Consider the following 26,658-nt stretch of genomic DNA (forward strand, 5'->3'; position numbering starts at 1 on the left):
TTCACCCACAATAACATGTTACTCTTATTATCAAACTGGCACAATGTGAAAACGGCCCCCTATTATCTGGGGTATAACACTGAAGAAATAGAGGTCTACGGACACAGGAAATCACCGACCTTGCCGCGAGCACTGCTGTCAGCATCATCGCCAACGATACTGAACAGATGGTCGATGTGAACATCAATGTATTATCCTAGTATAGAAATTGTGAGCATCCTTGATGAGCCAAAGATCCGTGCAACATCCCGGGCAGAGTTCAGGCGAAGGTAACAAAGTAGGCTTGAAGCTCAAAGTACTCCAAAAATAATATTAAACGAGTCTGGGACCCTGCATAGTCCTACCACGGGCATTCAAGAACTCTGCACACTTGGTGTCCCTGTCGGCATCGAAATAGATGCAATCCTCCTCACATACATCTACAGAATCAATTATAAACTCGCCACCACTGATAGAACCTTCGGTGGTCATGCCACTTCTGTCATCGCACGCCATACGTTCGAAGTCGATGTCACGCCCAATATACTTCTGTAGATCTGGATGTATGATCTTTGCCCCTTCATTCTCACAATAATAGCAACGACCTTTTCCCACAAAAAGAAAACAATCATTAGTTCAAGCAATAAGAAAATATATATGTTATTAAGAAAAGATTATCATCACTTCATAGCGGTGGCGGATCTAGAAATGGAGCAAACCCTGGGTCAGAAAAAAATTGGTGACATGAAACTATTTTAGCGCCTATAACTACCCCAAAAATATATAGAAGAATAAACTGGCTAAGCCAGATGTTTTTTTTCAAATTTTGGAATTTTTCCGGCTCTTTTGACGATTTACCAGGAGTGAACGCGTTTAACTCCAGGATCCCATCGGGTAAGCTTCATTTTTCCTAACGCGTGGAATTGTTACCTGTACCTGGAAAGCCACCGCTTTATCTCCTGTCCTCCCTCATCTAAAGCCTTTCTCTATAAAAACTTGACCTTCTCCTCAACTGACCACACATTCCCTCCTCCTTGTGCCCCGCCTCCGCTGCAGCCCCCGGCTGCCTTGCCGCCACCGCAGCTCCCACCTCCTCCGCCACCTTCTCTCCCACTGCCCTCCCTCATCTAAATCGCTAACAACGTCATACAGAAAAGTGCACACAAGCACATCTACACAAGAAAATGTAATTGAATGTGTTCAAGCTTACCAATTCAGAGCATGCTCCGAATGTATCTTGCATCTATAAAGCTCTAAAGCACCAACTTATTTACATGCTGTTCTCAGATACCATCAGTTATATGTGCCATGTTTCATGTGACAACAGATCACAAACGGTGGCAATTTGGATGAGTTTGTAGGGTGATGACTTCTACAAACTTTAGTGATGCACTTCTGGTGGAATGTTACTACTTATTAATAGTGTTGTTGTGCACTAAAACAGAGTGCATTGGTCACCGATTAGGCATGGGAGGGGCTTTAAGGGAAGGTGACCTGTGAAACCTCTTCTCCTTGTGGTGACAATCAATCCGCTACAACAACTTTTTACTTTTGGACATGGCAACCGCCAACGATGATCTTACTCACATAAGGGGTTGAACCTCGCTTGATGCCGATGTCGCCGTGATCTTCAGGGCGCCTATCAAGCGTGACATTGATAATTTTGCGAGCATTCTTCAGAGTTTCTGGGAAGCCACCGAGCTTGTCACAAATATGCAAGAAAGCTTGTTGTACCCATTAGATGCAGCAACATTGACCTTCAGTCAGTTCTTCAGCAGTTTCTAGCAATCCATGCAAGCTTTCCATTGACGTACTTGGGCCTACCTTTGCCAGTTTTTGGAAAATGGTTCAGGATTGGCTTGGCCTAATTTGTTGAGCATTGATAATTGGGCGAACTACAACACAGTCTAGGAACTCGTCATGCTACTCTCTTGGGAGATATGGAGCGAAAGAAATGCACGGGTCTTCCGGAATCATTCCTCAATGTCGCTGGTTATTATTGCCAAGATTAGGAAAGAAGCTGAGGATTGGTCGACCGATGGGGCTAAGTAACTGAGATACATTAAGCCGCGGGAGTAGCTTTTGTTTTTTCCTTCGCCTTGGGGTGAGGTCTTGTACTTACTCTCTTCTTAATTAATGGAAAGAGGGAAAACCTTCGTCCTAGTTTCAAAATAAAATAAAATAGGACAACAGTATTTAATGGTGAAGTGTCTTTCAGCGCATTATCACTGTGACAACCATGTGCATACCTGCACAGAGGTAGCAAAAATTCTATCCAGGTCAGATACCTTATTTAATGGTGGAGTATCATTTTTGTCATGTCAAATATTTTTCTATACTAGTACTATACTATTATACTATATGGTGTATCAGTTTTAAAATTTTGAATCACAAGACAACGAAGCAACGTGAACCGTTCATTAAGTCCATCGGATGATTGAAAATGCTGGGACTCGCAGCTACCGTACCTGCTACAGCACCCAAGTTACTGTAGTTTTTAGAATCATCGACAGACTATACAAAACTCCGCCTATGTTGCCTCAGCATAGCCGGTCCAAATCCCACGTGAAGGAGGAGGGTTGTGATAGGCTTGGCGAGCCAACGTCAAAACTCAGCCACTCTTATGTAGGTGAAACCCAAAAGATTTTCATTGGGGCGTGACCCTCTCAGTGACGCGCCACATTGGAACTTGGGTGTGGTGTAAAATAGGCAAGGGCCGGTCCGCCAATGCCCCCCCCCCCTCGGCGGCGCGTCGTATCTTGATCTGGATACAGTGACAAGTGAGCAAGGGTCGGGTCGTCGCATCCTTAGTGGCGCGCTACATCAACGCCCAGGTGTAGTGGAAAACAAGCGAGGGTCTTCACATTTGGCTCGACGAGTGCGAAGGGTAAGGAAGCTGGCTGAGCCTAGGAGGATCCGCTTAGGTAGCTGGAACATATGGTCCCTGACAGGTAAGCTTCAGGAGCTAGTTGATAAAACGGTGAGGAGAGGTGTTGATATCCTTCGTGTGCAAGAAACTAAATGGAGGGGACAGAAGACGAAGGAGGTGGAGGATACCTGCTTCAAGCTGTGGTACACGGGGACGGTTGCAAACAGAAATGGGGTAGGCATATTGATCAACAAGAGCCTCAAGTATGAAGTGGTAGGCGTCAAGAGACATGGGGACCGAATTATCCTGGTCAAGTTAGTAGTTGGGGACTTAGTTCTCAATGTTCAGCGCGTATGCCCCGCAAGTAGGCCACAATGAGAACAACAAGAGGGAGTTCTGGGAAGGGCTAGAGGACATGGTTATGAGTGTACCGATTGGCGAGAAGCTCTTCATAGGAGGAGACCTCCATGGTCACGTGGGTACATCTAACACAGGTTTTGAAGGGGGTGCATGGGGGCTTTGGCTATGGCTATGGCATCAGGAATCAAGAAGAAGATGTCTTAAGCTTTGCTCTAGCCTACGACATGATCGTAACTAACCCCCTCTTTAAAAAGAGAGAATCACATCTAGTTAATTAGTAGTGGTCAACACTGGCCAAATTGATTTCATCCTCTCAAGAAGAGAAGACATGCATGCGTGCCTAGACTATAAGGTGATACCTGGAGAGAGTGTTGTCCCTCAGCATAAGCTTGTGATGGCTGACTTCCGCTTTCGGATTCGTGTCCCTTGGGAGGAAGGAGGTGATGCAGACAATATGTGGATTAAGATGGCGACTTGCATTCATAAGGTGGCCTCGGAGGAGTTTGGAGTGTTCAGGAAAAGTAGATGCAAGGCTAAAGATACCTGATGGTGGAATGATGACGTCCAGAAGGCTATTAAGGAGAAGAAAGATTGTTTTAGATACTTCCACTCTAGTGTAGTATTTCTTTTCTTTTCTTTACCCTACCTACTGTTTCTAGAGTTCTCTAGTTATAAGTAGCTTTGAGTAGAATGGTGAATCCTAAATAATGTTTTCTAGAGTGTTCCAGCTATAAGTAGAATTATGTGAAGGCTTCCAGAAGCCCTATAAATAAAGGTCCTCACCTCTAGTTTGTAATGAGATTATGTACCCACTACCTATAATAAAACTTGTTGTCCTTATTAAGATCTTGGACTAGATCTTGTGCTCTAGGAGTTTTAGATTTAACTCATGCTGCCATATCGGCCCAATCTCCGCCTCTAGAGCGATATCTAGCTATCTAGCACAACACGTTGAAGTACTTCCTTCAACTCTAGTGTTCTACACTTTGTAGCGGCAAGGTGGAGTTGCTCCTCCACAACCTTCTGCTGCTTCAAGTGGTACCAGAGCCGCGCTGGCCCATACAAGTCCTTGGTGTTCTCTTTGAGAGCAAGCTGCCACAAGCAATGGAGCAACTGAAGAAAAGGATGGATGTTGCAGAACAACAAATCGAAGAGCTGCATGAAGATCTTAATCGGAGATTTGACCAGCTGGTTGAGATGATAAAAGGGGTTTTCCCCGCTGCCAATGAAGAAGATTCATCTAAAGAAGATGTTCAACGACGAATAAGGGGAAGTAATCTTGGAGCAAGACCACCACAACAACGTGCAGTCCAGCATACTTCAAGAAGGCCAATTTATGTTGAAACTTCTGAAGGTGAAGAATATGATGAAGCCCTTGAAGAACCTGATCTCTATGCATATCGGAGAGTACCCTACATATGCAAGGGATACACACAAGGTGAAAGCCGAGATCCCAACTTTTAATGGAAATGTTGATATTGAAGGGTGCCTTGATTGGTTATATGAAGTGGGGACTTTCTTTGAGGTCATCGAGGTTCCGGAAGATCGTAGAGTTCCTTTGGTCGCGTACAAGCTGAAAGGAGGAACGCATTCAAGAAGAACGCACGCTAAGAGGAGAACCTCATGTAGGAACTTGGCGGCAAATGAGAAGTCTCTTAAAAGGGAGATTTTTACCCTCTGATTATGACCAGATCCTATTTATCCAACTTCAAAACTGTGCTCAAGGAAATAGGACTATTTCAGATTACACGGAGGAGTTTCTAAGGCTACAAGTGAGGTGCAACCTTGCTGAAACTGAAGATCAACAAGTTGCAAGGTACATCAATTGTTTCAATGATGCTATTCAAGATCGATTGATGATGCAACAAATCTGGTCCATTGATCAAGCACAAGCTCTAGCCTTAAAGGCTGAGAGGTTTGTGAGGACAAGGAAGACAACTAAGGCTCCATATCCTCCATATCCTCATACCGAAGGCTCGTCTAGGGATCACAATAATAGAGTGGAAGGAAAGACCGCTCCACCAAAGGCAAAACGAACCATCCTGAAGCAAACTAGAGGCAAGGGTAAGGCAAATGAAGGCTCAAAGTGCTATAAATGTGGTAAAGCGGGACACATATCCAGCGGTTGCCCATTAAGAAAATTTGTTGGTGAAGACGATGAGGACTACAAATCTGAAGAACAAGAGGTTTGTCAAGAAGAAGGTGGAGAGGTGGTATGTGTGATTCGGCGTCTCCTATGTTCCACACCACAACATGACGACACACAATGGAAGAAAATATTTGAGAGCAAATGCACGATGAATGGCAAGGTATGCAAATTAATGATTGATAGTTGTAATTGTGAGAATCTTATCTCCTAGAAGTTGGTGAACCATTTAAAGCTTGATACTCATGATCATCCACACCCCTACTGTCGGGGGTTGGATGCGACATATGCCAATGGATGGTTTATCATGGTGGGAGCGAGTAGAACGTCGCCGGTGCCTGAAAGCGGGATGAGGCGTAGACACGTACGCCGGCGCACTTTACCCAGGTTCGGGGCTCTCCTAGGAGATAACACCCCTAGTCCTGCTCTGCGGGGTCTCCGCATGATCACTAAGGCACAAGTGATACAATGGTGCTCCTTAAGCTGTGTGCTAGAGGCAGAAGGAGGCAAAGCTAGCTCTCTTCCTGCTCTAGGGTGGTGGCTAGTTCTAATGGGGCGGGAACCCTTTGCATGGGTGCCCTGGGGGATTTATATAGGCCTACCCCCCAGGGGTACAACAGTAATCTGGCCGGGTGCTGGACCCGGCTGTTAGTATCTCTGGCCTCCGGCTTCTCCGTCGACTACTGGGGCCCACCGCCTGGTGGGCCCCGCCGACCGGTCCGGTACGGAGCCGACAGGCCGCTCCCGCCGCTGGCGGGTCTGGTTGGTGGCTGTTCACTGTAGCCGTGCTGCTAATGACGCGGGCTTGGTCAGCTCAGTGTGGCTGCAGTCCAATTGCCTGGCGGGAGACCACTGTAGCCACGCCTTGTCTCACCAGGTTAATGGCGCACTTGCTTCGAGGGAGGGGACGGCCGCCTGCTGGAGGCCGGCCTTCCCCAAGTCCGTCTGGTCCAGCATCCGCCGTCTTCCGGGCTATCACTGCCTGATAGGGCCCGCAGCCCGCAGGCCGTACCGACAGGTCGTCGTGGGGAACAGGGCTCCACCTGTCTGGTGTGACGCCAAGGGGGGAGTGGCAACAGTGTCGCGCCGTGCGGAGATCTCCGCCCGTACGGGGCACTTTGGCCATGCCAAGCCCGAGATTCGGGGGTGAGGGACTTCACTGTAGCCACGCCCTGTCTCGTCCTCTTGATGGGGGTGCAGACTCTGAGGGCGCCAGGTGGCCGCCTGCACGTCGCCGTCTTCTCTAGAGGTCGGCTGACTGGAGACGGCCGCTCCTGGTGCCGCCTGCTGGTGGTTGGCCGTCCTCCGGTGGCCAGCCGTTGAGCCAGCCGGCCTCCGGAGGGCGGAGCTTCAGTTTGGGGTATTGTGGGGCGAAGCTGGCCCGAAGTTTTGACAGGTTCAGGGACTCGAGTGAGGCTACCCGCGGCCCATTACTCCGACAGTAGTCCCCGAAGCCGATGAGGCGTTGCGGTCGAGGGGTCTTGAAGTCTCAACGGCTTCCCCCCTCACCGAGCTCTGGGAGAATGTTCGATCCGCCTTGCGGCGCGCCGACTGCTGGAGTTGGTTTTGACAAGGCGGGGTCGTCGGACAATTTTGAACACCAAGGCGGGAAACAGGTGGCGTGCCTGCTAAGCTTCCCAGGCTCGCCGCCCGCCACAAGCACGCCACGCGGCGCACGTCAGCCCGGCCAGCCTGCCACCCCACGCTCCTGATGGGACGTGACAATGGGTCGGGCCCGCCACTATCGGGCCTCGGCACGCGGGCGGATCCGCTGCGGCCGAGGCGGGCGGTTGCGATTCCCGCGAGCGTTTAAGGCGCGGTAACTTCACGCAGTAATCGGGGGGGTCGTGGGCGCAGTTAATCCCACGATCCCACGCCCCGCCCCCTCGGCTTCGCAGCCCGAGGGCTATAAGTAGGGGGAGGAAGGGGAGCGGCGGAGCACGCGCGCCCTATGTTTTTAAGGCGGTAAGGCGAGGCGAGGCGCTGGGGGGCGCCCCACCGCCTAAGCACTAAAGCGTAAGGCGAGGCGACGCCTTAGAGGTATGCATATATAATATATGGCAGCCAATTAGGAGATTTAACAACTAGCATTAACTTAATAAATTGTACATACATATATCATAGATGGCAGTCAATTAGGAAATTTAACAACTAGCATTAACATATAAACTGTTACCAAAGCATAGGACTCAAATCATCTTGGGTACATGACAGAATGGCGCCTTTGAACTTCAGCTTCATCCTCCTCATCAATATATCGCTCTATAGCTTTAAACTTTGCACTGTTTAAGGAATTGCGCATCTCTATCCTAATCTCCATGGATGCCTCGGGACACTTGTCCGCATCACTGGAACCCCCAGAAAGGTGCTGCTTCAGCCTTTTCACTCCAGCATAGATTATCTTGCCACATAATGTACATTGGAGTAAATCTTTCCTCTCTAAATCTGGCCAAAACCCATACTTCCAAGCTGGATCGTCAGATCTAGCTCTTCTCCTAGGATTCATCAGAGCAGGGACACCTGACCAGTGGCTACTGCAGCAACACTGAGAGAAGGCCAATCAGTTGTCAAAGAAAAAGAGAGAACCAAAGCATTAGAGCAACCAGATCAAGCACGGGGAAGGAGAGAAGCAGTGGTGTTGCTGCTGGATGGAAGAAAGAGAAGAGACAAGAGCCAAAGGAGGGGGAGGAGCTGCAGCCGGACAGGAACCAGGAGCCATACCTTGTTCTGGTGCTGATCTGGTGGAAGAGGGTTGCGCCAGAGGAGGAGGGAGAAGCTGCAACTCGAGAGGGGGAAGGGGATGAGCTGCAGCCGGAGAGGAGGAAGCTGGCGCAGATCTGAGGAGGAAGCCGCCGCCAGAGGAAACAGGAGAGAGACCTCTCGCCTGGAGACTAGGATTTGCACGATTGGTTCGATTCTCTCTCTCTTTCCCCTTCTTGTAACAGTTCGCGCGTGGGCCAATATTTCCCGCGCTTGTGTTCCCGCGTGGGCCAGTTTTTCCCGCTGGAATCTGTTTCCCCTGCCTGACAAACCAGAGCGTCTAATTTGGGCCAAGGCGTGCAAGGCGGGGCTGAGGCGGACGATTCAGACGCCCTACAGCCCAAGGCAGACGCCTTACTCAACAAACTAAGGCGAGTACGACGCCTTGCCATCTGGGGGCACCCTGACGCCAAAGCGTCGCCTAAGCGACGCCTCAGGGACGCCTTGAAAACCTCCTCCCCACACTCTCTTCCTCCTCTTGCTCTCTCCGCCACTACTGTTGTCGCTGCCTTAGTGCTCGCCGTGGTGCTGCCGCAGTTTCGCCGCCGTCGTGCTCCTCCTCCCTTCGCAGCTCCACTCGAGGCCATGGCATGCGAGAAGGGCGGCGACTGGGACGGCTCGACGGTGATCGAAGACCACCTCACCTTCCTCCGGAACACGCGCCGGATGCCCAACGCGGCATTCGTCAAGGCACGGGTGCCGCCGGCGGAGGAGATTTCGCCGACGCTGAAGGGGAACGAGCGGGTCGTCTTCCGCTCGCACTTCCTCCGCGGCTTCGGCCTCCCGGCGAGCGGCTTCCTCCGCTCGTTCATGGACTTCAACCACCTCCAGCCGCATCATCTGACGCCCAACACCGTGACGCTGCTCTCCGCCTTCGTCACGGCGTGCGAGGCTCCGCCCTCTGGCCAGGTGTGCAGGCTCCGCGCACCCCCAGTCGGACTGCCGACTGGCTGGAGGTGGCGGCCGGCCGCCTGGAGGCCTGGAAGGGCTCTACAGCCCGGGCAGGAGCGCGCCGAGCCCTGGAGTTCGTCAAGGCGTGGTACCCTGGGCTAGATCTAGCCCAGCTGACCACGTTTCGGCTGGAGGCGCAGGAGGAGCTGGTGGCAGTGGAAGCCGAACTTATCAGCAGGGCGGCGGCGATCGCTGACTACACCAACACCAGCGTCTGGAGGCGGTCAGGCGGAGACCAACCAGCCGCCCGTTCCACCAACGGACGCCGTCGACTCTGCCATCCAGCCATCCGCCGCCGCAACTGGTGCCGCCGACTTCACCGTCCAGCCGGAGCCTTCTGCTGCACCAACCGGCACCACCGACTCCACCGTCCAGCCGGAGCCTTCTGCTGCGCCAACCGGCACCGCCGACTCCACCGTCCAGCCGGAGCCTTCTGTTGCCCCTTAGGATGTTCTCTTTTTCTTTTTCTGCTCGCTAGTCTGGACAACTTGGTTAAATTTGCACAATTCCACCCACGGGGTGTATATCGAAACTCTGTTGAATGTTGGCTGCTAGGCCTTTATCTATGTAAATATTCTATCGCAATTCATGCTTTGCTTTGCCGGCTTCTAACTTTTCTTGCTTTTAATCTCCTTGCTTTTTTCCTTTGCCACCCTCCCTCGGCTATCCTCTTGCCAGCCGAGCAGCCGCTCTGCGGACTGCGGCTGGGTCGAGTACTTAGCTTTGATGGGAGAGCAAGTACTTAGCCGTCCGGAGTGTTTGGCAAGACAAGCAGAAGCCGGCCGGCCGGCTGCTCGGCAGCCGGCCGAACAGGCGCAATGCCGGCCTCGACTATATGCGTTCTTTCCTTAGCCATTTTTCATGTGGGCACTGTTTTGCAACCCCTGCCCGCCATTCAGTCGCTCTGCGAGCTGCGGCTTCCGACAGGGGAAGTTTTTGGTGCCAACACACTACTTGTCCGACTGCAAGAGGCGGCATATAGCAGAAGGCGGCGAGCCTCCGGGCCGACTGGTCGAACCCGGTGCCAAGCGGAAATAATAAAACAATACACACTCATAGGCATAACACTTATCATATAGATAAAAGGAGGGTAGTCCCCCAGTTCTTCTCGGGGGACCCGGAGTCTTCGTGCATAATACAAAAGGTAGCGTGATACATACTGCTTTCAACTGTAAAATCTTTGGAGGAGGTTTGCGTTCCATGGCCTCTCCGTCTCCTTACCTGAGTCATCTCTTTTGCGTGCTCTGGGCTTTTGAGCGTCGATCAGATAGTAGGAATCGTTGCCCAGCACCTTGCTGATGATGAAAGGGCCTTCCCAAGGTGCCGAGAGCTTGTGTTGTCCGGCTGTTCGCTGGATCGGCCGGAGCACAAGGTCTTCTTGAAAGGATCTTGGCTTCACCTTGCGGTTATAGTATCGGTGCAGACTTTGCTGGTAGATGGCGGATCGGCTGAGTGCCAACAGCCGGCCCTCCTCCAGCAGGTCGACGCCGTCTTCTCGTGCCTCCTTGGCGTCCGCCTCGGTGTACATGGTGACTCATGGGGAGTCGAACTCTATGTCCGTCGGGATGACGGCTTCAGCACCGTAGACGAGGAAGAAGGGCGTGAAGCCGGTCGACTTGTTCAGAGTCGTGCGCAAGCTCCAGAGGACGGCCGGCAGCTCATCGAGCCAGCAGCCGGCCGAACGCTCTAGAGGCTCGACCAGTCGGGGCTTGATGCCGGACAGAATGAAGCCGTTTGCTCGCTCAACTTGGCCGTTTGACTGCGGATGGGCAACGGACGCCAAGTCCAGTCGGATGCCCTACGTCGCGCAGAAACGAGCCAAGGCTCCTTTGCAAAGTTTGTGCCGTTGTCGGTGATGATGCTATGTGGTATGTCGTACCGAGTGGTGATGTCAGCGATGAAAGTCACGACAGTCGGCCCATTCAGCTTCTTGATTGGTCTTGCCTCTATCCACTTGGTGAACTTGTCCACAGCGACAAGCAGATGAGTCATGCCACCACGGGTCGTCTTGAATGGCCCCACTATATCCAAACCCCAAACAGCAAAGGGCCAGGCAATGGGAATGATCTTCAGTGCAGAAGCTGGCAAGTGTGGCTTGGAGCGGAACTTCTGACACCCTTTGCACTTCTGGACCAACTCTTTGGCGTCTTTTAGAGCAGTCGGCCAGAAGAAACCATGGCGGAAAGCTTTGGCAACAAGTGATCTTGAAGCCGCGTGGTGACCACATTCGCCTTGGTGAATATCTTTGAGGATTGCATGACCCTGGTCTGGCTCCACGCAGCGCTGGTACACACCAGTGACACTGCGCCGAACCAGTTCTTTGTTGACTATGGTGTATGCTGTTGCCCGCCGTTGCACTTGTCGGGCTAGGATCTCATCGGCCAGCAGCTCTTTGTTCACCAGGAAGTTGAGGATGGGTTGAGCCCATGAGGGTGCTGCTATCTCTCCGACTGCCACGACTGCAACTTGTACAAGGGCAGTTGGGCCGGGAGGCAGCGGGTTGGAGTCGACTGCCGCCTGCTGCCTTGAAGAAGTCCCCGGGCCGACTGCTGCAGTCCCCGGGCCGGGTTCTGAAGTTCCCGGGCCGGGTGCGACGGCTGCAGTCTCCGGGCCGCCTGCCGAAGTCCCCGCGCCGACTTCTGGGGTCCTCAAGTCGGATCCGACTGCTTCGGGAGGGGCCGGCACGAAGATGGGAGTCGGACTCTGGTGATGGCTTGACAGACGGCTTGAGGAGGCGCTACAGGGCGACGCCGGCTGGTATCGCCTGCCGGGTGGAGCCGATCCGTGCCAAGGCATCTGCTTGCTCGTTGTCATTTCTTGGCACGTGGAGGAACTCGCACCCGTCAAAGTATCCACTGAGTTGCTGCACGAGGAAGCGGTAGCTTGCCATATTCGCGTCCTTGGCGTCCCAGTCGCCTGACGACTGCTGGACCACCAAGTCGGAGTCACCATAGCACAGGATCCAGCGAATGCCGAGTTCCTTGGCAAGCCAGAGCCCGTGTATGAGTGCCTCATACTCGGCTATGTTGTTGGAGGCGGCAAAATGGATTTGCAGCACATATCTGAGCTTGTCGCCTTTGGGAGAGGTGAGGACGATGCCGGCTCTCAGACCTGCGCATTTTTGAACCATCAAAATGCATCCGCCAATGGGTGGAGTCTGGCGCTGGCGGCAAGTACTGGGTCTTGGCCCAGTCGACGAGAAAGTCGGCCAGTGCTTGTGACTTGATGGCGGTGCGAGGCTGGTAGTAGATGGTATAAGGGGCCAGATCAATAGCCCACTTGGCCACTCGGCCCGAAGCATCTCGGCTTCCAGTGATCTCAGCAAGCGGAGCAGTGCAAACAACAGTTATTGGGTGCTCTTGAAAGTAAGGCTTCAGCTTCTTGGCGGCAAAGTGCACACCATAGCACATCTTCTGATAGTGTGTGTAGTTTTGCTTAGAGGCGGATAGTACTTCACTCAAGTAATATACCGGTCTCTAGACAAGCAATGCGCTGCCCTCCTCCTTGCGTTCTACCACTATGACTGTGTTGACCACCCGACTGGTGGCGGCGATGTAGAGGAGCATGGGCTCTTTCTCAGTTGGAGCCGCCAAGATAAGCGGAGTGGTCAACATCTTCTTGAGTTGGAAAAAAGCTTCGTCCGCCTTGTCGTTCCACTCGAAAAAAGTGTTCTTCATGAGCTGGTACAAAGGAAGAGCCTTCTCGCCCAGCCGACTGATGAAACGGCTGATTGATGCCAGGCAGCCGGTGAATTTCTGCACGTCCAGCAGTCGGGTGGGCACCTCCATCTTCTCAACGGCCTTGATCTTCACAGGGTTGCACTCTATGCCGCGCTCTGAGACCAGAAAACCGAGAAGCTGTCCGGCTGGTACTCCAAAGACGCATTTCTCCGGGTTGAGCTTGATCTGGAAACGACGCAGGTTCTCAAGTTTCCTTGAGGTCTTCCAGCAGCGTGCCACGCTTCTCCGTCTTCACCACCACATCATCCACATAGACATGGGCATTTCTGCCAAGTTGCTTGAGGAGACACTTCTGCATGCAACGCTGAATCAGGGCGTCGGCATTTCGCAAGCCGAACGTCATGGTCAGGTAGCAGAAGGCTCCAAATGGCGTGATGAAGGCGGTCTTTAGCCTATCGGCCGGGTTCAGCTTTATCTGATGCTACCCTGAATACGCATCCAAAAAACTCAACAAAAACTCAACAACTCGCATACGGCTATGGAGTCTATCACTTGGTCAATTCTTGGCAGGGCAAAGGGATCTTTGCGGCAAGCTTTGTTGAGGCTAGTATAATCAATACACATGCGCCACTGATTATTTTTCTTCAACACAAGAACTGGGTTGGCCAGCCACTCTGGAAAGAATACTTCCATGATGAAACCGGCTGCTAGAAGCCGGGCTATCTCTTCTCCGACAACTCTTCTCTTTTCTTCCGACAGGCGGCGCAAGGGCTGCCTGACCGGCTTGGCGTCAGGTCGGACATGTAACTTGTGCTCGGCGAAATCCGTCGGAACACCCGGCATGTCTTTGGGAGACCATGCAAAGATGTCCCGATTCTCACGAAGAAAATCGACGAGCTAGCTTTCCTATTTGCTGTCAAGGTTGGTACCTATGACAGCGTGCCTCTCCGGGTGCTCCGGGTACAGGGGTATCTTCTTCGTTTCCTTTGCCGGCTTGAACGAGCCCTCAACCTCCGACTCCTTGGGGATGGGTGACATTTCCGGCTTCTTGCCTGCCATCGCCACCACCCGGTCAAGGAGCCGCTTCTCAGCTGCAATCACGAGGGACTCGGCCAGCCGGCTGCTGTCCGCGGCGCAGGCGGTCGACTTCTTGTAGTCTCCGACTACAGTCAGGATCTCCTTGGTACTCGGTATCTTCATCTTGAGGTAAGCATAGTGGGGGACCGCCATGAACGTGGCAGGGCAGGCCGGCCAAGCAGCGCATGGTAGGGGCTTTCAAGGTCCACCACTTCAAACCAAACTGGATCACGGCGGAAATGATTCTTATCTCCGAAGAGAACATCAATTTGGGTCTTGTCGACTGGTGAGCAGGAAAGGCCAAGGACTATGCCATGGAATACAGTCCGACTGGGGAGGAGCTGCTTCTGCTTGATTCCCAACTTCTCCATCGTGTCATGGTACAGGATATTGATGTTGTTGCCGCCATCTATCAGGACTCTGAAGAAACGAGTTGCCCGCCTCTCCGTTGCAAAGGTTGCATCTAGGACCAGGGCGTAGGAACCAGGGGAAGGCATCACTTCCGGGTGGTCGGCCCTGCTCCAACTGATGGGCTTCTCGGACCAATGCATGAATTCTGGAGTATTTGAGGCCACTGTCTGTACTTCTTGCTGCTGTTTCCATCTGCTGCGTCTGTCATCGGCCACGCTGGTGAACACAACATAAGCTCCGTGCTCCTCTAGATGCTCATCTTGTATGGCGCCGACTGGCCGGGCCGGCGGCTGCTAGGGCTGAGGAGGCGGCGGGCCGGCAGGCGGAGGAGGCAGGAGTCCATCTCCCTTGGCTATCCTGGTGAGCCAATGGCACTTCCGTGTGGTGTGGTTGGACGGCTTCGCGCCACAATGGAATTTGCAGGGTACATCTAGGGTCTGCTCGTAAGAGAAGGCGGGCAACCAATTGGGCTTGCCACCCTTCTGACGCTTGGGCGCTGGCTGCCCCTCCGGCTGCTGGTCCTCAACTGTCGCCACCTGCCGGCTGGTGGAAGCCGGCTGGGTGGCCTTCCGCTTGTTGTCACTTGGATGTTGTCGTCGACTGGTGTGACCAGCCGGAGTCTGAGGAGCCTGAGGTGCCACCTTGCCGGACGCATCAACTAGGATTTCCGCCTTCATGGAGGAGTCGGCCGTGGCGTGCTTGTCGGCGATGATTAGTAGTTCGTCGAGCGTCACAGGCTCGTCGCAGAGAAGTCGGTGCTTGAGGAGGGTGCCCTCTCGGCACCCGGCGGTGAAGTACTCGATTGCCTGCACCTCGTGCATGCCTTCGCAGGAGTTGCGCAGCTCAGCCCAGCGCGTGAGATAGTCGCGAGTCGATTCGCTGGGCCCTTGGACGCACAAGGAGAGCTGTCGGGGCTTGGGAGGCCGCTTGTACGTGCTGGTGAAGTTGCGGATGAAGGCTTCGGTTAAATCAACCCAGCTGTTGATGCTACGGGGCTTCAGGCTGTTGAGCCACGTCCGGGCTGTGCCTTGGAGCATGAGCGAGACTCTATGTTTTCAAGGCGTCGCCTAGGCGTCGCCGCGTCAGAGCGCTCGCGAACGTCAAGGCGTCGCCGTCGCTTTAGTTTTTTGTCTAAGGCGTCCGCCTTGTGCTGTTGAGGCGTCCAAGGCGTCGCCTAGGCGTCCAAGGCGCCGCTTTGCTTGATTTTGGACGCCCTGGACATGCGCGGGCAGGTTGAGCGGGAACCAGCAGCTGGCGCGCGCCAGAAAGAGGAATTGGCGGGAGGGAAGAGAAATTGGGCGGGAGAGAGGGGGTAAACAGAGGCAGGAGAGAGAGGGGAACACACCTGTGACTCCAAATCGAGGGGAAAAGAGAGAGGAGCTCTCTCCTCTCAGTCTCTCACGCCGCCGGCCCAGATCCGTTCCTCCTCCGCCGGCCTCCCCCTGTCCGGCCAAGCTCCTCCTCCGCAGGCCCTTCCCCTCTCCGGCCAAGATCCATCTCCGCCGGCCATCCCCCTCTCCGGCCAAGCTCCTCAGCCGCCGGCAGCCCTCTCCCAAGGTACGGCTCCTCTCTGCCTCTCTTTTCCCCTCACCTGCCCATGTTTTCTGATGGTGCTGCTGCTTGTGCCTCACTGCTTTGCCTCTAAGCTAGCCCTCTGTTTAGTATATGCATGTGTAGATGTGGTGCTGTGCCTCTGCCCTCTGCCCACTGCCCTCTATTATAGTAGTGTTAGCTGCAAGTTGTGATTAAAATAGATGCTGATTGTCCTTGTTAGCTGATTAGAATAGTAGGTTAGTGGATCTTCTTTATACTAGCTTATTATTAGAATAGTAGCTGTTTGTCCTCTGTGGCTCTGCCCTCTATGGCTGTATTATATTGTTAATTGTTTGCACTTTGCACTTTGCAGTCCCACAATGGCAGATTCAGGAGCTGATGGGGGTGGTGATGCTTATGATCCAATGAAAGATCCAGAACGCAGGCCACGGAGGTCAAATGATCCAGGCTGGAATTATGGGTATTGGTTGACACCTGGCAACAGCAATAATGTTGTGTGCAATCTTTGTGGCAAGATAACTAAAGGAGGGATCAAGAGACACAAAGAGCATCTTGCTGGCACCGGTGGGGATGCAACGGGTTGTCCAAAGGCTACCACACAGCTTAGGAGGGAGATGTTAGAATATTTGGAAAAGAACAGGAGAAACATAGGACAGCCAGATGATGATGATGATGTAGTGGAGGTAGATGTAGCAGGGACAGTTCAAAGCTCCACTAATGAAGCAACAGCTCAATGCTTCGCTACAAGACCAAGTTCAGGGACAGCAGCCAAGAAGAACAAGAAAACCTTTGCAGTAAAAATATCAGGCAAAAAGTGTCAATCTGTTGCTCTCAAGTCAATTGTTTCCATGCTTAGGAAGAAACCTGAGGATGTTGTCGATGAAAGACGCTCCGGTTGCTCTCAAAGCACCATGGAGTCCAGCACAAAAACACCGGAAGAGAGGCACTATGTGAGTATGCAGTGGGCATTGTTTTTCTATGAGTGTGGCATTCCTTTCAATGTTGCAAGCTGTAGGCAATTCCAGATTGCAATAGAAGCCTCTTGTCAATATGGCCCAGGTTACAAGCCTCCTTCTCCTCATGAGCTGCGAGAGCCATTGCTTAGGGATTGTGTCAAGGAAACAAAAAAGTTGAGGGTGAAGCACGAGGTAGCATGGAAGCAATATGGCTGCACACTAATGTCAGATGGCTGGTCCGATAAAAGGGGACGCCACTTGATCAACTTCCTTGTAAACAGCCCGGCGGGCACTTACTTCTTGGAGTCGGTTGATGCATCAAGTGAATGCCAAGATGCTCGGATGATAGCAGATTTGCTAGAGAAGAGAATCGAGGATGTCGGTAAAGAGTATGTTGTCCAAGTTGTCACCGACAATGGTGCTAACTACAAGGCAGCGGGTAAGATACTAATGGAAAGGATTCCTACACTATATTGGAGTCCATGTGCATGCCATTGCTTGGACCTGATGTTGGAAGATATAGGGAAGCTAAAGCCATTTAAGAGGCCTATTGCACGGGGTAGACGAGTCACCACTTTCATCTATAGGCATGGCAGAATTCTTAGTCTAATGAGGAAGGCAACGGGTGGGCTGGATCTTGTGAGACCCGCAGCCACTCGCTTTGCCACATCCATTCTTGCTCTTAAGAGTTTGGTCAAGCACAAGCAAGCATTGAGGAGTCTATTTACATGTCAAGCATGGGTTGGAAACAAATTGGCCAAAACTGCAGCCGGTTTGAATGTGCAAGACATTGTGCTTTCAGCAGATTGGTGGCATGCAATTGAGGACTGCCTTAGAGCTTCAGGTCCACTACTTCGGGTGCTTAGGGTAGCGGATGGTGATGAGATTCCTGCCATGCCAGAAATGACAGCACTAATGAGGTTTGCAAAGGAGAAGATCAATCAAGGTTTCCCCCACCAAAACAAGCAAGCTTTGCTCAAGAAGATCATTGACATTGTTGACAAACGTTGGGAGAATCAAATGGATCATCCATTATATGGGGCTGCTTTGTTTTTGAACCCTGGAAAATACTTCTCTATTGCTGAGAGTGGTGATGATGCCCTAATTGGGGAGCTAAGAAGTTGTTTTAATGATGTCCTTGCACGAACAGTACTTGATGTCAATACTCGCAACAAGATTGATGCACAAGCCGTTCTCTATGAGGACAAGAGAGGACCCTTTGCTAATCCGATGGCAATCGATAACATGGTCCAGAAAAACCCTCGTAAGTGAACTAAAGTTAATTTCAGCAACAAGCAAGTTAATTTCAGCTTGTTATTTTCTGTACAAAGTATAAACTCCTAATGCATGTGTGTGTTTATTTTACCATTTTAGTTGATTGGTGGCGTTCATATGGTGGTCGGGCAGTTGAGCTACAAAGGTTTGCAAAGCGTACTGTTAGTCTTTGTGCTTCATCATCCGGCTGTGAGAGGAATTGGAGCGCATTTGAACATGTGAGTAACTTCTTTGTCTTTATTTCATCAAGAGAAAGTTAGTTTCAGCAAGTAATCTCAGCAAGTTATTTATTCACTCTATTTGCTATTTGTAGATCCATACCAAGAAAAGGAACCGGTTACAACACCGACTCTTGAATGACAATGTTTTTGTTTCATACAACCGGAAGAACTTGGATAGGTTTCAAAAGAGGCATGAGAAGATGGGTGGCAATAGCTATGACCCTCTAGTCATTGAGGATTTTGATTGGGGCAATGAGTGGGTTGACCCAACAATACCTCCACCCCAAGGTGCTCGAGGGTGTCCCGATGACATTTCATGGGAGCTTGTTGATGAGGCTGTTGGTGCAAGTTCGTCGCTGCAAGGTCGCAACTTTCCTAGAGCTAGCACCATGGCAAGGGGGGCCTCAAATGTTAATGTCCAGTACCAAAGGCAGCGCAAAAGGGCTGCTCCGTCACCAACATTTCTTCATGAAGATGACGAAGAGGATGACCAAGAACAACAACCAAGTATCCCCAATGGAGAGGATGATGATTCAGACTTTCTTCAAGATGATGTTGATGTGACCGATGATGATGAAGATCCAACTAGTGCTGACCAAGATGGCGAAGACAACACAAATACTACCATCGATGAGTTCGATGATGGCTATTGAGAATTGAGTGTGGCCAGCCTTGCTTATGATCATGTGTTTGCCTGTTTGGAACCTAAATTTATGTTGTGAACTTGTGAACCTAAATTATTGTGTTGTGGACTTAGTTTATGTAATATGTAATGCACTCATGTTTGTCATCTTGTTTTGCACTTGCTCTGTCATCTACTCTGTTTTTTTACCAATGGTGATCTATTAATTAAGTTTAGTTTTAACCATATATGATATATGTTCATCTTTATGCAGATTTCTATTGTGGAAGGCAGAAATGGGAAACAAGATGGGAGGAATGGATGCTATGTGGGCTCAACAACCAGGAAATTCAAGGTATGAATCAGTTACATGTCCACTCATGGCTGCCATATTAGTACCCCTAGCGCCTAATAATAAGTGTCTAAGGCGTCGCCTCGCCTCACGCTTTGAGCGCCTAGGCGTTGAGGCGCCCCCCCAGCGCCTTAAAGCGCCTGGACGCCTTGAAAACATAGGCAAGACGTACTTCACGGCAACGCGCTTGTTGCCGTTCGCTATGCTGACGGCCGTGGAGTAGTCGACCAGCCAGTCCTCCAGCTTCACGGAGCCGGTGTACTTGGGCGTATCTCTTGGGAGCGTGAACCCTATGGGAAAGGGCTCATCTCGGATTCGTGGGCCGAAACAGGGCGGACCCAATGCGTCTTCTTCTTCTAGTGCCAGGGATCGGTTGAGATGATCGATCCGATGGCGCGCGTCGTTCTCTCCGACTCCCTCTCGGCGACCAAGAGGGTCGCCGAGTATCGGGTGCGTGACAGGCGGCGGAGTAGGATGCCTTGCTCCACGAGGCGGAGGAGGCGGGTCGCCTCGCCGCTCCACCGCTCGAGGGCGGCCGTCTTCGTCACGCTCGATGGAGAGGCGAGTCCGGCTGCGGCTGGCAGCCGGCTCGTTGCCTCTTCTTCCGCAGGCGCCGCCAGTCGGCGTCCGGGACGTCGCGCCATGGTCCTGGCGAGGGGGCGGTTCATCGTTCCACTGGGCGGGCACTTCAGCGCGGCAGCCGGCTTCGTGCTGCACGGCGGCCGCGTCTAGGAGCTGCTGGACTCGCTCCGTCATGTGGCGACGCTCGTCGCCTCGTACTTGTCCAGCTCGTCCGTCACCGCCTGGGCGGCCCGGATGTTCTCTGTAGGTGTGGCGTAGACGGGGCGTTGTACTCCGAACATGCTGGCGATGGTCACGCCACGCTGCCGGATCGAGCCGATGGGGCTAGGCCCCTCAGGAGCCAGCGTGCCACCAACGGCCCGGTCCATCTCGCGCCGGTAGGCGTCCGAGAGGCGTCGCATGCTGCCAGTCGGCCAGCGCTTTCGAGGAGCTGGACGCGGCGTGCCTCCAGCATCTCAGCGTCTGCATCCTCTGGAATAGGCGCCGACAGGTCTCGCAGCGCTGCATCGAGTGGCTCTCGAGCGTCTCCGGCCGAGCGCTCGCCACTATTGATGACGAGCACCTCCGTGACGGTGCTCCCGCCGTTGTGCTCGCGAGGAGGCGGCTCATCGTAGATCACCACATTGGTGGGGAACGCGTCAAGCGACGGCGTGTCGGAGTCGACGATCATCGGGTCGGTGGAGCCAACAGACTCCAGGTCCACAGCAGGCTCGCTGGTGACATGAAGCTGGTCGAGGAGGCTGACGAGACGGCTTTCGGGGCAGCCAGTGCCTGCGTCGGAGGCCGGCTCGTCGGAGAGGTGAATCTCGCCAACAAGGTCGGCGAGGCAGCTCGTCGCGCAGGCGATCTCCACGCCGTGCAGCGCATCGAGGCTGACGCCGTCGGGCGTGCTGGGCTGGCTTCGCTCGCCAGGAAGGAACAAGGTTCCGTCTAGAGCAGGTCTCCGGGAGACGGTGCACCTCGCCCCACGGTGGGCGCCAAATGTCGGGGGTTGGGTGCGACATATGCCAATGGATGGCTTATCATGGTGGGAGCGAGTAGAACGTCGCCGGTGCCTGGAAGTGAGATGAGGCGTAGACACGTACGCCGGCGCACTTTACCCAGGTTCGGGGCTCTCCTAGGAGATAACACCCCTAGTCCTGCTCTGCGGGGTCTCCGCATGATCACTAAGGCACAAGTGATACAATGGTGCTCCTTGAGCTGTGTGCTAGAGGCAGAAGGAGGCAAGGCTAGCTCTCTTCCTGCTCTAGGGTGGTGGCTAGTTCTAATGGGGCGGGATCCCTTTGCATGGGTGCCCTGGGGGGTTTATATAGGCCTACCCCCCAGGGGTACAACGATAATCTGGCCGGGTGCTGGACCCGGCTGTCAGTATTTCTGGCCTCCGGCTTCTCCGCCGACTAATGGGGCCCGCCGCCTGGTGGGCCCCGCCGACCGGTCCGGTACAGAGCCGATAGGCCGCTCCCGCTGCTGGCGGGTCTGGTTGGTGGCTGTTCACTGTAGCCGTGCTGCTAATGACGCGGGCTTGGTCAGCTCAGTGTGGCTACAGTCCCACCGCCTGGCGGGAGACCACTGTAGCCACGCCTTGTCTCATCAGGTTAATTGCGCACTTGCTTTGAGGGAGGGGACGGCCGCCTGCTAGAGGCCGGCCTTCCCCAAGTCCGACTGGTCCGGCATCCGGGATATCACTGCCTAGATAGGGCCAGCAGCCCGCAGGCCGTACCAACAGGTCGTCGTGGGGAACAGGGCTCCGCCTGTCTGGATTGACGCCAAGGGGGGAGTGGCAACAGTGCCGCGCCGTGCGGAGATCTCCGCCTGTACGGGGCACTGTGGCCACGCCAAGCCCGAGGTTCGGGGTGAGGGACTTCACTGTAGCCACGCCCTGTCTCGTCCTCTTGATGGGGGTGCAGACTCTGAGGGCGCCAGGTGGCCGCCTGCACGTCGCCGTCCTCTCTAGAGGCCGGCTGACTGGAGCCGGCCGCTCCTGGTGCCGTCTGCTGGTGGTTGGCCGTCCTCCGGTGGCCGGCCGTTGAGCCAGACGGCCTCCGGAGGGCGGAGCTTCAGTTTGGGTATTGTGGGGCGAGGCCGGCCCGAAGTTTTGACAGGTTCAGGGACTCGGGTGAGGCTACCCGTGGCCCATTACTTCGACACCTACATTATTGGGTGGATCAAGAAAGCAGTGAATATGAGGATCACCAAACAATGCAACCTGCCACTTTCTTTGGGCAAACATTATCACTCAAATGTGTTGTGTGATGTGGTTGACATGGATGCCAGCCATGTTCTTCTTGGGAGACCTTGGCAATTAGATGTGGATACTACACACAAGGGCAAGGAAAATTCTTATTCTTTCATTTGGAACAAGAGAAAGATCATTATGTTAAGTATCTCCTGTACCTCTCATGAGTTTATGGAAGGCTCGAAGGAGGCAGATTTGTGTGCTGCACTTATTGTAAAAGGAGAAGAGCACCCAGATGTTGAAATTCCAGCAAAGGTACGTGGCTTATTAGCATAATTTCATAACATACTCAGGGAGCCACAAGGCCTACCACCGATAAGAGGGGTTCAACATAGAATCGACTTAATTCCGGGAGCAAGTCTTCCTGATCTTCCACACTATCGAATGGGCCCAAAAGAGCATGATATATTGAAGGCGAAAGTGGGGGAATTGCCGCAAAAGGGGCACATTCAAGAAAGTATTAGCCCATGTGTTGTACCAGCCCTGTTCGCGCCAAAGAAAGATGGATCTTGGCGCATGTGTACGGACAGTAGAGCCATTAACAAGATCACCGTAAGGTATGGATTCCTGATTCCCCGTCTGGATGATATGTTGGATCAGCTTATGGAGCAAGAGTGTTCACAAAGCTAGATTTAAGAAGTGGATATCATCAAATCCGTATCAGATCGGGGATGAATGGTAAACCGCCTTCAAGACAAAGGAAGGGTTGTTTGAATGGCTAGTCATGCCATTTGGACTCTCAAATGCACCAAGTACCTTTATGCACTTAATGAATCAAGTCCTTCGACCCTTCTTATCCCCACTTTGTTGTGGTCTATTTCAATGACATCTTGATCTATAGCAAGGGTGAGGATGAACACTTTGATCACATTCGGAAGGTATTAGAAATACCAAGGGAAAATGAGCTCTATGTCAACTTGAAGAAATGTGTTTTCTTGCAAACACAACTTCTTTCCTAGGATTCATCATAACATGTGACGGTATTCGTGGTGATGATTCTAAGGTTAAAGCAATTTGAGAATGGCCAACTCCGAAGACCATTTCTGAGGTAAGAAGTTTTCATGGCCTTGCAACTTTCTATATACGATTTGTGAAGAATTTCAGCACTATCATGGCACCAATTACCGAGTTCCTGAAGAAAGAAAAGTTCCAATGGAAGCCATGGAGCCATTTTCATGCCTGGGAGGTCGACCATGGAAGCCATTTTCTTGGTACGACAACTCATGGAGAGATACAGGGAGCAAAAGAAGGACCTGCATATGGTGTTTATTGACTTGGAGAAGGTCTACGATACAACAAGACACCTTTCGATATTTGGGGTCAGTGTTGCAGAAGGATGGGGATATCAATGAAGATGTGAACCATCGAATCAAAGCCGGATGGATAAAGTGGCGCCAAGTTTCTGGCATTCTCTGTGGTAAAAAAGTGCCACAAAAGCTAAAAGGCAAGTTCTATAGGTGGCAGTTCGACCCACAATGTTGTATGGCGCTAAGTGTTGGCCGACTAAAAGGTGACATGTTCAACAGTTAGGTGTGGCGGAGATGCGCATGCTAAGATGGATGTGTGGCCACAGAAGGAAGGACCAAGTCCGAAATGATGATATACAAGATAGAGTTGGGGTAGCACCGATTGAAGAGAAGCTTGTCCAACATCGTCTGAGATGGTTTGGGCATATTCAGCGCAGGTCTCCAGAAGCGCCAGTGCATAGCGGACGTTAATGTCAAGAGAGGTCAGGGTAGACCGAACTTGACATGGGAGGTGTCCGTTAAGAGAGATCTGAAGGACTGGAGTATCACTAGAGAACTAGTCATTGACAGGGGTGCATGGAAGCTTGCTATTCATGTGTCAGAACCATGAGTTGGTTGCGAGATCTTATGGATTTCACCTCTAGGCGACCCCAACTTGTTTGGGACTAAAGGCTTTGTTGTTGTTGTTGTCAGAAGACTATAGAAGTTGAGCTGCTTGTGGCTGTCATCCATCTGTGCGCGTACACTTACCTAGCCTGGCAGCCACTGTCCATGGCACACGCACTGGCAGCTGAGCCGTGAGTGTGGCGGTGTGTACTCCGCATACAGCGTGTGCACCAATCAAGCGCCATTGAGATAACTAGGAGGTGAAGTTTTGAGAGAGTTGCTTAGAACTGTATGTATTGAAAGATAGGGCTAGGCAAAAAGTTAAACTAATAATGTTGCACCTTTGAGATTTTTTTTTTGGAATGTATTTGAAGTTCCAGTCTAGTTTGTTTAAGCTGGCTGTAGTTGATTAACACAAGACATTGTTCAAAAGAAACAAGTGTAACAGACCAATATCATGTCTTGATAAACATATGGTGTAGATTATTCAAATGGCCAGAGATAAGGCATACCCGGATGTCCCATGACTGGCCAACACGACAATTCATCGATGTCATCTTCATCATTGGAGCACTCAGCAAAGAACAGTACAGTGCCCATGTTAGAAGAACGTAAATCTCTAGGCCTTGCCAAAAAATTGATGTGAGAATGCTGAGTTTTCTTTGGGTGCCAAGGAACCAAGGGGCCATAATGGAGGCCGAAAACAAAAGAACTGCCTACGTTTGAGTTCAAGCCGCAGATAACATGAAGCTCATATTCAGGTCCCTATGCATATCATGGGAAAGAAAAAATAATCAGATGCTACTGTTCATATTTTGAAATGCTTGTAGAACTGAAAGAAACACCAATTAAACATACCCTAGTTCGCTGTGTGTATTTCGTCAGCATAGCATCAACCTTCCTATAGACGAAACGTTCCTCTTCCTTGAAATCTTTCAGAATGCACGACAGGAACCTGGATCCCCCCTCAGAAAGCATAGGAACTGTCCGGATCGAATCATTGGGAGTGGGACAGAATATAGACAGCACGTGCTGGCTGTATTGCACATCCGACAAAAATGGCTGTCCCTCCATGGTAACAAGCATCAAGGGAAATATTGACGCGAAAAATTCTATAATTGCATCAGGATCTGGGTGTTGTGCTGCGGTGGTTGCAGCCTTGTACGCACTGTACGGGGTCAACATAGTTCTCTCGGTGTGTCCTTGTTGCATTGCCATGTCGGTTGCTCCCCAAAGATCAACCTCGGTGAAGAGCAGATAGTGTAAGGCTTGGTGTTCAGACATCATGGGGAAGCAATGGCGGACGTAAGCAACAAGGCCACGAAGGGAGCGGCGCGCAACAAGGACAAGGCTCCTTGAGCAGATCATGGTGGTCACAGAGAGCCCTCCTTCCGCTGGGAACACCGTATTGTACCAGAGTGTGTTGAGCACAATGTTGGAGACTGGATCTGTCAAAGGCCCGTAACAGTGACCAGCCTTAAGGAGGCCCCGGTGGTAGCACATGCGCAAGTCGTCCGTCGGCAGCAATGCAAGTGCCTCGAGGTAAAATCCATAGATCTTGTGTAGCAGGGTGCTCTGCAAAGATTTTGTAGGAACAAACGGTGGCTCCATGTTCAGCTCCAGATGGAACTGAGGTGTTACCGCGGCGAGGCCTCCAAGCTTTGGCCGGGGCTCTATCAGCAATCTGTTGATATTCTCAATGGTAGTGCAGGAGAGGCAGCCGCCTTCGGTTGCCAGGAGATGGGACAATTGCTCCATCCGAGAAGCAAACGAGTAGGACCTGTTCACGAGGGCCCTCGGCTTGGGGTGGCAGGCAGCCAAGGCGGCGCACTTGAGGGCTGTCTTGGTGGTCCGGGAGGCGAAGCTGAAGCTGGAGCTGGAGTTGCGGTCCTCCTTGACGAGCCGCACGGCAGAGAGAAGGTCGGCCTTGGCCAGGCGGAGATACTCAAGCGCCTCGCAGGCGGGAAGGTCGGGGAAGTAGTAGGTGAGGAATGCCACGAGCGCCTCGAGCGATCTCTCGGCCATGGACATGTCGCGGAGGAGGAGGCGGGGCGGCGGCCAGTACCTGGCCTTTCGGGTGCCGGAGACTGCCCGGAGGAGCGCCTTCCGCCTCCTCGCCGCCGCCTTCTCCTCGTTGCCGTCGTCGGACATGCGCGTCACTGCGGGCTTGCGGCGGGAGGAGACGGTGTTGACGATGATATTAGAGATGGGGTCGGCGAAGCCGACGCAGAGACCGACCTTAAGGAGGCGCGGGACCAGCGCCGGGATCTCGTCCACCGGTAGCCTGTCCAGCGCCGCGGAGTAGAATCCTTTGATGGTCTCCAGCAGCGCCGATTTGTTCCGGGAGATGCGCTTCGATCGCATCTGTAGGGGCGATAGGCGTGCGCACGCCGGCTCTGGCGACGTTTGGCAACCATGGCCAGGAAATTCGCAGCAGTGTGATTTGAGAACCGACGGCCGGGAGGATCGTGGTCAGGGGTAGGGCGAGGCGTTCAGGGTGTCCTTGCCGGCGAGGTGGTGGTCTGCTGACGGGTGGAGCAGGCGGCGGGTGGTTGGGGAAGGGCGAGCACCAAGATTGGCCCCCATCCGTAGAAGTCATAGGGCAAACATTTTGCAAAATAAATACTGAAAATAGGACTAACTAGATTGAGAATTACAAATCCACTATTTGTAAGTTCTTTTCTTTTTTAAACGCGACGCGAAAGTTTAATACTCTCTCTAAAAAAAAGAAGTCTGTGCGCCGAGATCCCACATAAAAGGTCCAAGCCATAACA

General features: G+C 52.5%; 2 protein-coding genes across 2 annotated transcripts; one reads left to right on the plus strand and one right to left on the minus strand.

Moving 5' to 3' along the window:
- LOC119322743 lies at positions 1-26,454 on the minus strand. Its single transcript, XM_037596252.1, has 3 exons — positions 24,743-26,454; positions 24,397-24,649; positions 1-584 (listed from the first exon to the last, which is right to left on the minus strand). Exons 1-3 carry the CDS (start codon positions 26,246-26,248, stop codon positions 313-315), a joined length of 2,031 nt encoding a protein of 676 aa, XP_037452149.1. The 5' UTR covers positions 26,249-26,454; the 3' UTR covers positions 1-312.
- Positions 15,345-19,057, plus strand: LOC119322741. Its single transcript, XM_037596251.1, has 4 exons — positions 15,345-15,790; positions 16,140-18,007; positions 18,118-18,236; positions 18,332-19,057. Exons 2-4 carry the CDS (start codon positions 16,147-16,149, stop codon positions 18,890-18,892), a joined length of 2,541 nt encoding a protein of 846 aa, XP_037452148.1. The 5' UTR covers positions 15,345-15,790; positions 16,140-16,146; the 3' UTR covers positions 18,893-19,057.
- Positions 26,455-26,658: the final 204 nt, after the last annotated feature.

Source organism: Triticum dicoccoides, chromosome 6B (assembly GCF_002162155.2).
Source record: "Triticum dicoccoides isolate Atlit2015 ecotype Zavitan chromosome 6B, WEW_v2.0, whole genome shotgun sequence".
Taxonomy (NCBI): Eukaryota; Viridiplantae; Streptophyta; class Magnoliopsida; order Poales; family Poaceae; genus Triticum; species Triticum dicoccoides.